Source organism: Bidens hawaiensis, unplaced genomic scaffold (genome assembly GCF_021521415.1).
Source record: "Bidens hawaiensis isolate Kalapana, Puna unplaced genomic scaffold, B.hawaiensis_p1.1 tig00014295_1, whole genome shotgun sequence".
Classification (NCBI taxonomy): Eukaryota; Viridiplantae; Streptophyta; class Magnoliopsida; order Asterales; family Asteraceae; genus Bidens; species Bidens hawaiensis.
Window position 1 is genome coordinate 381,986 of NW_027492230.1, and position 14,757 is coordinate 396,742.

Genomic DNA, 14,757 nt, shown 5'->3' on the forward strand with positions numbered 1-14,757 from the left:
AAACTCGCATTTTATGTGTTTCAGTGAGGTTGTTGATGCATTTGAAAACATCCCGGTATATTTTTTCTCAAAAATTATTTGTTGAGCTAACTGGTTATTCATATTTTGATTGGGGAAGTGATTGGTTATCATAAGATGTGTTACTAGTTTTTGTTCTTTTTTTGGAGGGGGGGGGGGGGGGGGATACGTTGATTATTTTAAACAACATGAAGCAATTTACTAAAGTAGAGTATTGAGCAATTTATATGACGACTTGTGAAATTGTTGAATTTTGTAAATCACAGTTGATCTTAACATTCAACCTTCTTTACCAGTAAAGCTATTATGTGACAATAATGCTTGCAATTCGCATTATTGCATATCATGTCTTTTATAAGAAGAACAAAGCATTTTAAAATAGACTTACATTTTTAAATTGAAAATTGTAGCGGATATTATTAAGGTGTTTAAGATTGATACTGAAAACAGCTTGTGAATATCATTACAAAAGGTTTGTGTTACTCTTGACATAAATTTTGGTGTGATAAAATAATATATGATGGATATGTTTATCATTTGAAATGAAGGGGTGTTGAAATATCTACAATTCCTAATTTAATAACAAGCATGTATATAAGCTATTTATAGTTATGTTTAGCATTTGGTTGTTTTGTATTTGTGTTTGATAATGTTTGAGGGGGTCATTTGATATTTTAACAAATATAAGGACTACATGGAAGTTGTTGGAAAGCCGGAGGTCGAAGATGGCAATATGAAGGCGTATAAGATGATTGTCTGTCACTCTTCGCTTATTCGCACCGCTTAACTTCGAGACACTCTCTCGAAATCCTTGTTTACAATTCTCTCATTTAGCTGAAGATTTTCCGGTGATTCATCTTAATCATGAGGTTTGTATCTTACATATCTGTATTTTTGTTCGTTGTATATATCGTGTCCACTTTATAACAAGTTTTTGCAAGTAATTGTTGTTCTAGGTTTTTTTCTTTGCGTTTTTTGATAATCGGTACTTTCAATCGGATAGTTGTTTTCTTTTCTTTGATTTATCAAGTCTTTTATCAAATCTACGCAACTCTTCAAAATCCCCTCATTTGTAAAGCAAATTAATTATGGCAATTTAACATGACACAAAAAAGATAAATATATAAAGAAAACCCATTTTTAATTTATATGTTCTTTATAAGATATTGAAAAATGAAAATGGTAGGGCCCAAAATGATAGCAAATGAGGAAAAACTCTTTTTTTCCTAAATAAACCCGTGCGGGGACAGAGATTGGGTCAACTTTTCGTGAATAATATAATCTCTATATATTGGCAAAACCATAAGTCAAACTTTTTTTTCTTTTCTAAATAATACTACGATAGAGTTCATGTGATACACATATAGTTAAAAACAACAAAAGAGTTAAATACAATAATATACATGATAACATACCTTATAAATTTATAAGATATAAATACTGATAAACAAAATTTTACAATTTATAAATCTCTAAGAACCTCTTAAATGCAACATTGGATTATGACTTAAATGTTTTATATTTGCTAGTAAGGGTGTTCAAAAGTTTATTCGAATTCGAAACTTTCGAAATTCGATACAATTCGTATTCGATTATTAACGATCAAATTCGTTTTTAAAAAATTCGAATTTGATTCGTATTCAAGTACTATACTCGAATACGAATTTATGATTTATTATTCGATTCGATTCGGAATTCGAATTCAAATATATATATATATATATAGGATGAGTATCATTACAGAACTGTTAAATTATTTAAGAACTTGAAGGAACCATTGAAAACTAACGTTTTTTATAAAAAAATTTGTATGTTAACGTTCTTTGAGAGTAGTTTTATCATTTTCTATATCTATATCTACGATTACAATTTTGAAAATTAGTTTTTATACAGATCTATGTTTTGTTTTACACCTATGTAAATTTGTTAGTACATAAATTTTACATATATGTAAACTTGTGATTAATATATGTAATCAAATTTTTTTATAAAATATGATAAAACTACTCTTAAATAGTGTTAATATATAAACAAAATTATAAAATTGTTTGGTTTTTAAGGGTTCCTAAGAGTTCTTAACTTTTTTAGAGTTTTTAAATGATACCAACCCTATATATATATATATATATATATATATATATATATATATATATATATATATATATATATTGTTTGGGCCAAATACATACATAATAAACGTTCATTACAATATATTTAAAACCCAATAGCACATATTAGTTTTCCTTATCCCATACTATTTGTATTTTAATTTTAAACTGATTATCACATGGTATTGTAGCTACTTTAAACTAATATTTGTGTGTTTTACAATTATGATTTTGGTTTTGAAATTTTTACATAGGTGAACTTGAAACATATTGAATTTATTCGAATTCGGTTCGTATTTGATTCGAATTCTAGTTCCAAATACGAGTCGAATCGAATTTCGAATATGGCATATAATAGGAATACGAATTCGAATCGAATAATTCAACTTTTATTCGAATACGAATACGAATACTAGCAAAAAATAAATTATTCGGATTATTGGATTCGATTAACTTAAAAATTCATTATTCGATTCGATGAACACCTCTATATGCTAGTACTAATTATAAGTGAAATTACAATATATGATTTATAAATCAAGAAATCCAACACAATTACCACTTAAGTGAAATTGATAAGAATCTTTAGTTTAAAACATAAGGTCTTCCCATGTTTAAAAAAAATGATAAAACAGGAAACTGCTCACATACCATTTACGTCTTGCTGGTTGCTAAAAGCTTTTATGGATGTTTGTTATTTCCTGGTGACCCAATGGCCAGCTGCTGATACCCTGACTAATTATCAATACATATCTGATTTCTTCATCTCACTTGCCTATTTCTTAATCCCATTGGAACTTATATACTTCGTCCTGAAATCGGCTTACTGCCCGTACCGATGGATCCTCGTACAGTTCGGTGTGTTCATCGTTCTTTGCGGTTCGACACATATCATAAACCTATGGACGTTTTCCGAACACTCAAAAACAGTAGCCATGGTTCTGACTGTGGCTAAATTCATGACAGCTTTAATTTCATGCATCACTGCTTTAATGCTTGTTCGTATCATACCCAAGTTGCTCAACAAGAAGGATGAAACCGGTAGGCGTGTTCGAAAGCTGACACGTAAAATCCAAAGGACACTTGATCACGATACCATAGTGAAAACCGCGATGATTGAGTTAGGTAAAATGTTTGATCTTAGTGAATGTGCATTGTGGATGCCAAATGGTGATCATGTGATGGAGGTATCTCACTCTTTGCATGGTTTGATACCGGTGGGGTCTACGATTCGCAAGAATTCGAGTGAAGTGCGTCAGGTGTTTAATAGCCCTGGCGCACTGAGAGTGGATGGTTTGAGCTCGTTTTGTCCGTGGGCTAGATCTGGCAGAGTGGTTGTTGTTCGCATACCTCTCCGAAAGCTCTATCTTTTTGAATCTGATAATTGGGTTGATTTCTGCTATGCAATCATGGTTTTAGTTCTTCCGGTCAATGGTTTAAGGAAATGGCGCGATCATGAGCTGGAGCTTGTGGAGGTTGTTGTGGACCAGGTTGTGTTTATTGTTATATAATTATCATTTTATTGCTACATGCATCAATAATACAGTATATCTTAAAAGGCTTTCGTATTACTGTACATGTTGTATTAGAAATAATACATTAGTACGGGTTTATTGTTTTAAGATTATATCATAATAAGAATATATTTAATAAGGTTTCCTTTGTGAATAGTCTATCAATAATACACAATATCTTATGGGGTTTTCATTATTCTACAGGTCGACGTGGCTCTGTCACATGCTGCAGTTGTAGAAGAGTCTATGAGGGATTGTGAGGAGTTGATAGAGCGGAATGTGGCTTTGGAGTCGGCCCTATGGGACATGGAGGTGGCACTCGCGGCTCAGAATGACTATGTTGGTGTCATAAATTATGAAATGAGAAGGCCTACGCAGACGGGAATGGCGTTATCGTCTCTTCAATTTAGAACTGAGCTTAGCCCGGAACAAAGATTCATGACCCACACGGTTCTTGGAAGTAGTAGCCTTCTTGCACAACTTACAAATATTATTGAGCTTTCTAGGCTGGAATATGGTATCCAGCAGTTTGAAATAGTAGTCTTTGACATCCGTGAATTGTTTCGTGAGGTACTGTCTCCACTTAAATTTTCCGCATCTCAAGTTTGATCATTACTTCTAATAGGTTTGGTTCATGATTTCGCGTTGTTGCAGGTTGTTGATTTAATGCACCCTGTCGTGTGGGCAAGAAGCATATCGATGACAGTTACCTTAGATGAGAATTTACCCAAGTATGTGATTGGTGATAGAAAATGGCTTATGCGAACCATAATGAATGTTGTTGATAACGCGGTTAAGTTCACCATCGAAGGTTACGTCAAGATTGAGGCCTCCATTCTGAGTTCTGAGTTAGTAAGAGGGTGGCAAACGCGTGAGTTCCATCCTATAGTAACCGACGACTTGTTTTACCTGCTTGTAAAGGTCAGCATACCCTATAATATAAGTTGATAGGATCCGAACAATGTTTTTCATGAGAGTATAGGACATGCTAGAGAAAAATATACTAAATTGCTTGTGCAGGTTGAGGATTCGGGTATTGGCATTGCACAACAAGAGTTACCATATGTGTTTACCAAATACTTGCACCCTGGAAATGATTCCATGATAAACAATGGTGCAGGCCTTGGACTTACCGTCTGTAGAAGGTATGATATCCCTTTTCGTTCTTTTTTTTACCTCCGAGCTTGAACCCAGAACCTTCGGTGTTTAAAACACTCTGTCACTGAACCACAAACCCAGAATACTATATGAGTTTCCTAAAAGGGAAAAATCACAAAATGACCATTTTGAACAATAAGCTTGAATTCTTTATTTGATAAAGCAATCATTTAACTTTCCGGTTTTTGTAAATAAAACGTGTTTCAGCTATCTAGACTTCTTCACGATGCACGGTGGATTGAAATCTATCGAACCAAAGAAAAAAATTATAAGCAAAGATAGCCTAATACACTACTAACCACACAATGTAACGGTTGCTTTAAAATATTTTACTATCTCATGCTTAGAGAATATGATTTCAGGTTTGTTAATATGACGGACGGTCATATATGGGTTGAAAGTGACGGGTTGGAAGAAGGCACAACGGTCACTTTCTTCGTGAGCTTGGGACACTGCGTCACACCAGATGACCCAACACATAGGCAGTGACCGAAATGTTAAAGGATTGTTGTTCTTGGGTAGTAGGACGTTATGAATGGTTTGGTTTTGTTTCAAATGGTTATGTTTGGTAAAGATAAATGCTTTTAATAACTTTATATGGTACGTACGTGTGTGCGGTTCGGTTATTAACATTAGCCAAACCAATTGGTTAAGAAAATGAAGGTATAAATAAATAAAATTAAGATATTAGTACATGGAATGAAAATATAAATAAGAAAATCATAGTACTAAACTATTAATAGATATAATACATGAAACAGAGGAAAAAAGTCTGGAAAATATGATAAAAATGAAGAGTTCAGTGCGGTTCAGTTAATTACGGATATTTCGGTTACTTCGGTTCGGTTCTGTCGATTTTTAGAAAGCTAAAACAAAACCAAAAAACTTATTGCAAAAGCAAAAGGTGGTATAACCAACATCAAACAAGCAAATGAGTAATCAAGTATCAACATAAGTTAATTAAGAACTGTTTTATAAAAAATGACGAAAGACGAACATGCCAAAAAACTAAACTGCATTGACTAAATAAAGCATCAACATATTCTTCACCTCACAACATACAAACCTCACTTCTTAGATTTCTTTGATACCCTGTCAAAAACACAAACATGTCACAAAACCATTCATCCAACACTAAAAGCATCAAAAAAACAATCATTAAGATTTTATATTCAAACACTCACTGTGCCGGCTGTGATGCAACTGATGCCGCCACCGGGACTGCTGCCGGAGCTCTATCTTGCGGGCCCTACATAAAATATAAAACAAGTGTCATAAACAGATAAATATAGTTAAACAAATTTATGTTTGGATTACAATATTACATAGCGAAACTTTATATTACCTGAGCCAAACGTTCTTCTCTTCGTGCTAACTTCCTTTCACGGCTAGCCTTGTTTTTGGCTCGCTTGGCTTCGAACTGGTCAGAGAGTGTCTTTTCACGGGCCTTCTCAGCCTTTGACTTGTGAATGCTTTCCATGAGCACACGCTTATTTTTAAAAACGTTACCCTTAACCTTCATGTACATATCATGATACATATGCTTGTCGATCTTCTTTGCCTCACGATACTTACGGAGCAACCGCCTCAACACCCGCATTCTCCTCATCCATAATATCTTTGTTGGCAGCCTTGCCTCTCGTGTACCCTTACGTTTACCTAAAATTCATCAAACAAAACCATTGTTGTATCAACAATCAACGAAAATAAAATCATTTCTTATAAATATTGGATTTTGTTTTTGTACAATATGAATAAATAATAAAAATGTTGAAATACCATATCCTGAGTGACGCCCCTTTCTTTTGGCTTCCTTCATGCGACGGGCACGGGATCGTGAGTGAATCTTGGTGGGCTTCCTGATGATAAATCCATCCTTGACCAGCTTCCGGATGTTTTGACCTGATATTATCAAACAGAAACCAGAAACAATGAGCATTAATATACTTAGATAAACTAATAAAAAATGAATAAAAAGTTATGACTCTAGAGGGTGTTTGGGATTTCTTATTTTACCTAGTTATGACTTACTTAAGTCATAAGTTACAAAGTTGTAACTTATTACTTATACACTCATAAAACCTAAGGGTGCGTTTGGGATTGCTTATTTAAGTGAAAAGGGACTTTTTGCTAAAAAAACTTATAAACTTATGAATTTTTTAAAAGAAGTTTTCAAAAAAATGTTTGGATTAGTTTATGTGTTGGGGGAAACCAAAATGACTAAAAAGGACACTTTTTTTAAAAGAAGTGTAATGGGTTTTGAGGGTTAGAGGGGTGTAATAGGTAATCCAAACCCATTAAGTTAATAAGTTACAAATTCCTAACTTTTCAAAACCCCTTTATTTTGCCTTCACATTAAGTTAAAATCCATAAGGCCTTATGGTTTGCCAAACACCTTATTAACTTTTCAAAAATTTTATAAGTTATAAGTTGATGAAAATAAGGAATCCCAAACACCCCCTAACTTTCCCGAACACCTTACTTATAACCTATGCTAAGTTACAAGAAGGTAAAATAAGGAGTACCAAACACCCCCTAAATGAACATAACTCAATTTTCCATAAACATTAAAGAGCACAAACAAAGGAATATGAAATTAAAGAGTTTGATATAAGCATAAACTGTCATTTTTTACCAAACAAAAACAATTTAAGCATTTTAAAAACACTAACTTATTAATCAAAATATCTAGTTTTAATGTTTCAGCTTTATATTTTAATTGCAGTAACCTAATATAATCTAATTCAATCACAACGCAAGTTATTATTTAACTCAAAATGAAACTCAATACTCAAAAAACCATAACAATAAAATTATACAACAGATACACAAAATATCATAATCTAATATTCAATCCAGCTTAACAAAACCTTTCAGAGCTATATCGAAAACAAACAAGGTTAAGTATGAACATACGTGAATTAGCCATGGAAATCTCATTGCCTTCATTAGGATCTAGCCAAACCTTGCCTCTGCCGCACTTGAGGACACTGGCGGCAAGCCTCTTTTGTAGCTTAAGCGACACCATCTTCTTAAGTAAAACCCACACCACACAGGGTTAGATTATGGTGGCGTTGACACTGAAGTTTTTTTATCATTATACTTTTTTTCTCTAGGGTTTTCTTATTGGTCTGGACTTGTTTTTTATGGGCTTCTGGTGTTTTATATTATAAGCCCAATAGAACAACCTAATGGGCCAATTTGTAATGTTTTAAAAACCAGTTTTTATCTGTAACGAATTTGGCTCCTGTTGAATTGGGTTGTATCGGAAGGTTTAACTGGGTTTGAATAGTTTTACTGTGATTTCATATAAATGTAATTTCAACTCTAACTATTTCATAATAAAAGAAAATTAATCCATAATAATAATAATAATAATAATACAAAGACTCTTGATTTTCAAACAATTTATTTAAATAAAAGGTATGTTGCGTATGCATCAAATTCACCGTTCACAAAATACCAAAAGGGCTTAAAACAGCTTTGTCGGTTTAAACCGGTATTTTAGAAAGAAAAAATAACGTTGGTTCGATGTTCTAGCAAACTGTCCAAAAATAACATTCTTAAAATACCGGGTTGTTGTGCAAAACCTGATATTACCGGTTCAACGGCCGGCACTAACCTGTTTTTAACACATTGAAAATTTGTACGGTTGTACTAGAAGCAGGTGACCACGTTTTAGCCATTAGTCAAATATAGACTCGTGCTTACAAGTTATCCACTATCTCCACAATCATTTATATATAATTATAAACAAATCATTAAAGAATATTATATTATAGAAAACATATGTATAAATAGGGTGACAAGGTAAGGCTTCTATATCACAACTGATATTTTTGCTTATTTAGAAATCTTCATTTATAACCATAAAGATGGAATCAAGTGCTAAGCGATTCACTTTGATTGTTGTTTTATTGTCGGTGATTGTTGTGTTTGCCTCAGCTGATAGTGGTTATGGGGAATCGAAGCCAGCAGGATACGTTCCCCAAAAACCCGCTACCCCAAAAGAGCAAACTGGTTATGAGAAACCCAATCCCAAGTTGCCAACAAAGCTCGTGATACCAAAAGAGGTACATGTGGGTTACAAGATCGATCCTAAGGTACCGACAAAACCCGTGATACCAAAAGATGAGCATGGGGCCTACGAGAAGCCCAAGCCAAAGGTACCAACAAAGCCCGTTGTACCAAAAGAGGAGCATGGGTCTACGAGAAGCCCAAGCCAAAGGTACCAAGAAAGCCCTTGGTACCAAAAGAGGAGCATGGGCCCTATGAAAAGACGGGTCCTAAGTTGCCAACAAAACCCGTGATACCCAAATCGGACCATGAAAGTTATGAGAAAAACTATCCTAAGGTACCAATGATCAAAAAGCCGGTCCTACCCAAGCTGCCAGAGCACCCGAAGAACATAGCCGTTCAAGGTCTTATTTATTGTAAACATGGTTCCAAACTCCTCCCACTTCAAGGTAAGTTTTATGTAATACTAGTCTATATAAAATCATATTATAAATATACATATTATATAAAATCATATTGTAAATATGAATATTCAAGTATTCAACACACTAAAGTATTAAAAATTTTACAGGAGCGATTGCAAGAGTGACTTGTTTGGCAGTGCACAAGAACGGATATGAATCCGCCCCATTTTCTTACTTGAGTTGTCCAGCAAACGAAAAGGGTTACTTCTTGGCCAAAATACCACCATCAAAGCTTGTAAAAGACGATTTATGGGAGATCACAGAGTGCAAGGCATTCCTTGAAAACTCGCCATGGGCGGGCTGCAAGGTTCCAGAAAATACCAACGGAGGAATTACTGGTGCTCGTGTTACATTTTCTCGTTATCTCAACAACAACGGATTTTGTTTGTCATCGGTTGGACCATTTATATACAATCCGGGCCATGAGTCGCTACCCAAGGAAGGTTACTAGTCTCGTCGATTAATTCTATCGTGATCCAACAAGTCTTATTTTCCATTTTGTTTTCCTTTTGTTATTTTACAAACGCAATCCTGTGTGATCATTCATTTCTTCATGCATGTTGTTATTTCTTTTGTACTGAATTTATATTGATGGCAATGACATATTTATTTGTTTAATAATTCATGGTAATTCGTAAAACTAAACTCATATAACCATGTTGACAAATTATTAAAACTACGATAAGAAAAGGGTAAAGTATTTGTTGTGATGGGCTAAAAGTTAATCGATCACATTTACCCGGAAACGTCTTATGGGTTTTTTTAAAACTCATGCATATCTTTCAAAACTGCCTGTTAGAAGTGTTTACATTTTTATGGTACCGTCTTGCAAGATTTGGAGTCACCCCTTGATAAAACCATAGCGAGACAAACCAGTGATCCAAGTTTATAAGCGAGACAATATGTCAATACATGGGCCTTTATTTAACTAACTAAGTTTATAATCATTTGCTCATCATCATTGTTTTTTGGTAACACTAGTTTAATAAAAAAAACCCAAACTTAATAAATTATAAATTAGTTAAAAAAAAGTTACAATACGGGTAGAAATACTTTTTAAAACTCTACAAAATAAAGTAATAATCTATAAAATAGAAAAACATAAAATAAAACAAAAAAGATGAACAACTTTACACAATATGAGTGACTAAGATAAAAAAATAATCACTTGAGAGACTTAAAAGTAGTTACCTACAAAGTGATGGTCTCCACCTTCAATTATCTTCCCCATCTTATTAAACAAAAAAAAAACAAAAAAAAACACTAGTACATCTTCCATCTTCAAACTCCATTTATAAAATAAAAATAGAAAAAAAAATAAGATGAAAAAAATCAGGTTCATCTCAAATTCTTGATCCCACCTTCAAAGTACTTCACATTACTTCTATTTTATATATAACTAGAGGTTGACCCGGCGCTTTGCGCCGGGCTTGTTTATATCTGATTAAGTATACGATTTTGTTAATGAAACCAGAACTGAATTGTAACCGAAAACCTGCTTTGTTTTTTTATTTTTGTTATGTTATGAGATATTTTTAGTAGGCAAGGTTTTTTTAAGTTTATGTACATTGATTTCATTGAAGCAGTAACATACTCATTACATACATAAAGTTTTCACAAAAAGTTGACATTAGTTTAGGAAGTTATAGGATAGCATTTGGCTTCACGGCTTTTTCTTGTCGCGCCTTCGACTGAGTCTGTTTTCAAAATGATTGATTGTTGTTTGCCGGCTTGCCTTATTTGATCTGGTTTTGGATCATGCTTCCTAGCAACTTAAGTGTTTCAGCTAGTCTGTCTTGCAATGCATTGGTATGAGTGTTTGTGTTAAACAGTTCCCTACGGTGTAATTTGTAGAAGTTAACATGGGACAGTGCACGGATGTCGACCCGGCTTCTTTCCCTTTCGGTGGTGCGGGATCCCCCATATCTTTCTTACGACGGCTGACTCGTTTAATCGCGTGTTCAGCAACGGCAGCAACTCGGTTTCTGGTTGAACTCGTGATGGCAGCAGCGGTGCACAGCTGTGATTAGTGGCGGCTGTGAAACCCTAGGCGGCTGCTGGTGGTTATCGTTCAGATTCCTTGAACTGGCTCTGATACCAATTCAAGGTCTTCTAAGGAAAATAAACAATAACCAGTAAACACACAAACGTTAAAGAGACTTCACTTTGTTATTAGGGAAATATAACTCAAAAACCCTATTACAAACTATCTCATTGTTTTCTTGTTCTTAAACCCTATCTCGGTTAAGATACATTTATATGAGAACCCAACTTGGTCCCAAGAAAGACTAACAGCCCATAAAACCCATAACCCTAGCCCATCTAGCTAAGACATCTCGGGTCGGCCCACTTGGCTCAACTCGGTAATTAGCCTTCAGCTAACGGGTAGTTGACAATATTTTCTAGCTGTTGCTGGTCTCTGAAATTGACAATCTGCATGTTTTCAAGGTGCACAGCTAATGTTTGAACTGCAGGGTATCTATAGTGTATAGGGAAATTTAGTATTCTCCAGGAAGCTTCATGAGGGCAAATGTACCTACCATCAACAAAGTTATCTATTTCATTGACATTAGATGGCGTGGAACTCTGTGTGGGCTAAGCATATGGGTCACTTTGTGTTACTTTAAAACGAACACGATTGGTACCTTTAGATATATATTTGAATAAATATTTAATCAACATGTTTCCGCCGCAAAATTCTACATTAATATGAGCATTAAAATGCAAGCAAAGTTGTTTGTTGTAAGGGACAACATAAGCGTTATCAAGATCAACACCATTTTTTTTTACACAAAACCCATTGACGGGCCTCTTATAGTGTACATATCCGTTCTTGTCAAATATGGTTCTAGGCTGATAACTCTTTGGGAAGCTTTTAGAACATGTTCCCCCTTTCATGCATACTGCGTTAGGTTTTGCTAACCCACAAGGCCCATGCATCATTGACTCTGTAACAATTTTGTATAACGCAGGTTCAGTGTTAGGATCTGGTAAAACTGCGGAAATGTGACGATCAAGATCCTCGGGCAAAATAATCTTATCCGCCAGGGAAACCCAAATAAGCATGTGGCAAGCCTCGTTTCTGAAACTCAATCGTGTATAGATCTGAAGGAGAACACTTATATGAGTGTGAGTTTGCGTTTTAACGCACATATTTTATCGTCTCAGATAAGAAGGTAAATTAGATGACAGAATCTTACCGGCAATTACTGCACCAAAAGGTTGTGTACGTTTGAGATACAAAAGGAAAGCCTCGACCTTTAATTGAAAGATTCTGCAAATAATGTCAGGTCGGTCTTGCGGCTTCAGATGCGGAAACTGATTAATGAAGCGAACAATTTCTGGCCACTTGACGTTGCAGGTAAAGGTTATGAAATACTGAGGATTTCCGTACACACGACATATCGCCAACGCGTCGTGGTAGTGTTTGTACATATATCTTGGACCACCGGTAAAAGATGACGGTAGTATTATACGTTTGCCGACACTATGCCCCTCGGTGTCTCCTTTTGCCATAGCATCATATACTCCTTGCAAAAACTCGCTTCTAAACAAATTCTGATTTGAGCGGATGTAATCAAGTCGGCTTTGCTCAATACAAATATAAGCATCTACCAAATACTGTTGATAAAGACGATCGCTTCTCAAAATTACTGAATAGTAATAATGTCTATCGTGTATGATATAGCTATAGTACATGTTCATTGTCAGGTTCTTATTTGTAGTATCACCATTAAATGTAAGACGCATTTCAGGAGACCAGCCACGTTCACCGTAAATGAACAGTAGTGGATACTGTAACGGCATGTACAAGCTGTTTAGCTTATTTATACGCTGTGGATGACTATCTCTTTGGTGTACAACAATATCAAAATCGTTAGCACCCGATACGGTTTCATGTACAATTGCCCCTATAGTTTTAGGTGCAGGATTATCGTATGACGGTTGCGTAACAGAATTGTAAAGGCATACATGAAAATCAGGAACGTTGTCCGAAGAACAAAGATCCCGAGCAGTACGAAACAACTTCACTAATTCATTGTGATCATCCAAAATGCGAACTATGGATCGTATTATGTGCTCCTTTAGGTCACCGTCTTCGCGTTGATTAAATTGCCCCAGTCTGTTGCGTGTCTCATTGGCGGTATCGTACACATACATCTGCAAAAATCTTGGAGGCTGATCATTATCCGGACACATACTGCCTAACCAATGGGAAATTTGACCCTGCACCCTAAAGACATATGGGGCCGAACCGCTATTTACTGAACGGTCAACCTTCGCACCAAATGAAGTCATTGAAAACATTGAGTTGTAGGCGCGTACGTTTTCAAGATAATCTTGTTGCTCAATAAGGTTTTTCATTTCTATTGGTGGGCCAGAACGAAGGGGCAAACTAACACGACCACCTTTACAACACTGATTATACCTAGGCCTTCTACTAAGCGGGCCCGAACTAAGCCGTTCTGTATTCCAGAAAAGAGCACCACAAAACTCACACGACAAAGTACAGTCTCCCAGATCGTTAAAGGACGAACTGGCTGAAGTCGACCCGGATAAAGAAACGCAAGGGTTAGACGGATCGATTACGCAGATTGTTACGTGCATAAGTAAACAAAGACGAAGTGAGGTTGACTGCACCTAAACCCAAAACACAAGTCAAACGACCACTGGCCGTCTCATTTATGGTTTCCGGGTCAGGCGCATCAATTGGATGCACATCAGAAACTGATGAGGAACGTCGTCTTTTTGCACAAAACGGATGTTGGTTAACATTATTACTATTAGATGGGGCTGACATGAGTAACTTAAGAATATATACACTAAGATGAATATATAAAAACTTTAAACAGACTACTATTGTTAATGAGCTGCTTTTAATTATCAGTAGCTAAGTGCATACAGAATATGTAACTTAAGAATATATACACTAAGATGAATATATAAAAACTTTAAACAAACTACTATTGTTAATGAGCTGCTTTTAATTATCAGTAGCTAAGTGCATACAGAATATGTAAGTACGAAAAAACATTCGATACCTTTACATGCAGGGACTGAAAGCCTCAGCAAATCCAAACTGAGCTCGAAGCCTACAAAACATCAAACAATAAATATTTGAGTTATAAATTAGAAACGAACAAAACTTTTCCGGTACCGGCACTAGAAAAGTTGGCAAAATATATCCAATAAAATATCAAACTAAAACTTCGAACAACAAAATCTTTAATAAACAATCGGGTTATTGGTATGCAATATATTCAAAATAAAAAATTGAAACAAACTGGAAAGCCCGGCACCATACACCTCAGCTTTAAGGGCAGGTAAAAGGAATTTTCATATTTTGTTCACTTCCTGTTATATTTTGCAAAAATATTTAAACTTTTGTTAAGTCCCGGCTATCTTTTGCAAAAATATTAAAAGTTTTGTTCATTTTTTGAAAAAAAATAATAATAAACTTTTATTCATTCCCTGTAA

At 34.9% G+C, this 14,757-nt stretch overlaps 2 protein-coding genes and 1 long non-coding RNA gene across 3 annotated transcripts; 2 read left to right on the forward strand and 1 right to left on the reverse strand.

The window, feature by feature from the left end:
• Positions 1-2,748: 2,748 nt before the first annotated feature.
• LOC143546222 (ethylene receptor 1-like) lies at positions 2,749-5,287 on the forward strand. Its single transcript, XM_077037928.1, has 5 exons — positions 2,749-3,616; positions 3,845-4,243; positions 4,295-4,561; positions 4,661-4,785; positions 5,161-5,287. Exons 1-5 carry the CDS (start codon positions 2,750-2,752, stop codon positions 5,285-5,287), a joined length of 1,785 nt encoding a protein of 594 aa, XP_076894043.1. The 5' UTR covers position 2,749.
• A 410-nt stretch (positions 5,288-5,697) lies between these two features.
• LOC143546261 (large ribosomal subunit protein eL19y-like) lies at positions 5,698-7,887 on the reverse strand. Its single transcript, XM_077037962.1, has 5 exons — positions 7,715-7,887; positions 6,578-6,700; positions 6,144-6,457; positions 5,983-6,047; positions 5,698-5,890 (listed from the first exon to the last, which is right to left on the reverse strand). The coding sequence occupies exons 1-5, from the start codon at positions 7,824-7,826 to the stop codon at positions 5,866-5,868; spliced, it is 639 nt and encodes a 212-aa protein (XP_076894077.1). The 5' UTR covers positions 7,827-7,887; the 3' UTR covers positions 5,698-5,865.
• An 808-nt stretch (positions 7,888-8,695) lies between these two features.
• On the forward strand, positions 8,696-10,151 carry LOC143546240 (uncharacterized). The gene is made up of 3 exons (XR_013137569.1): positions 8,696-8,982; positions 9,057-9,264; positions 9,387-10,151. It is a non-coding gene; the product is annotated as an uncharacterized LOC143546240 (long non-coding RNA).
• The last annotated feature ends 4,606 nt before the right edge of the window (positions 10,152-14,757 follow it).

What these genes read in the sequence shown, in the direction of transcription:
- LOC143546222 (XM_077037928.1), top strand. Translation starts at nt 2,750, where the DNA reads ATGATAAAACAGGAAACTGCTCACATACCATTTACGTCTTGCTGGTTG. An exon ending in TTAAATTTTCCGCATCTCAA is followed by an intron (nt 4,244 to 4,294) that starts GTTTGATCATTA and finishes GCGTTGTTGCAG; the next exon opens with GTTGTTGATTTAATGCACCC. An exon ending in GGACTTACCGTCTGTAGAAG is followed by an intron (nt 4,786 to 5,160) that starts GTATGATATCCC and finishes ATATGATTTCAG; the next exon opens with GTTTGTTAATATGACGGACG.
- LOC143546261 (XM_077037962.1), bottom strand. Translation starts at nt 7,826, where the DNA reads ATGGTGTCGCTTAAGCTACAAAAGAGGCTTGCCGCCAGTGTCCTCAAG. An exon ending in GATTTCCATGGCTAATTCAC is followed by an intron (nt 6,701 to 7,714) that starts GTATGTTCATAC and finishes TGATAATATCAG; the next exon opens with GTCAAAACATCCGGAAGCTG. An exon ending in GGGGCGTCACTCAGGATATG is followed by an intron (nt 6,458 to 6,577) that starts GTATTTCAACAT and finishes GATGAATTTTAG; the next exon opens with GTAAACGTAAGGGTACACGA.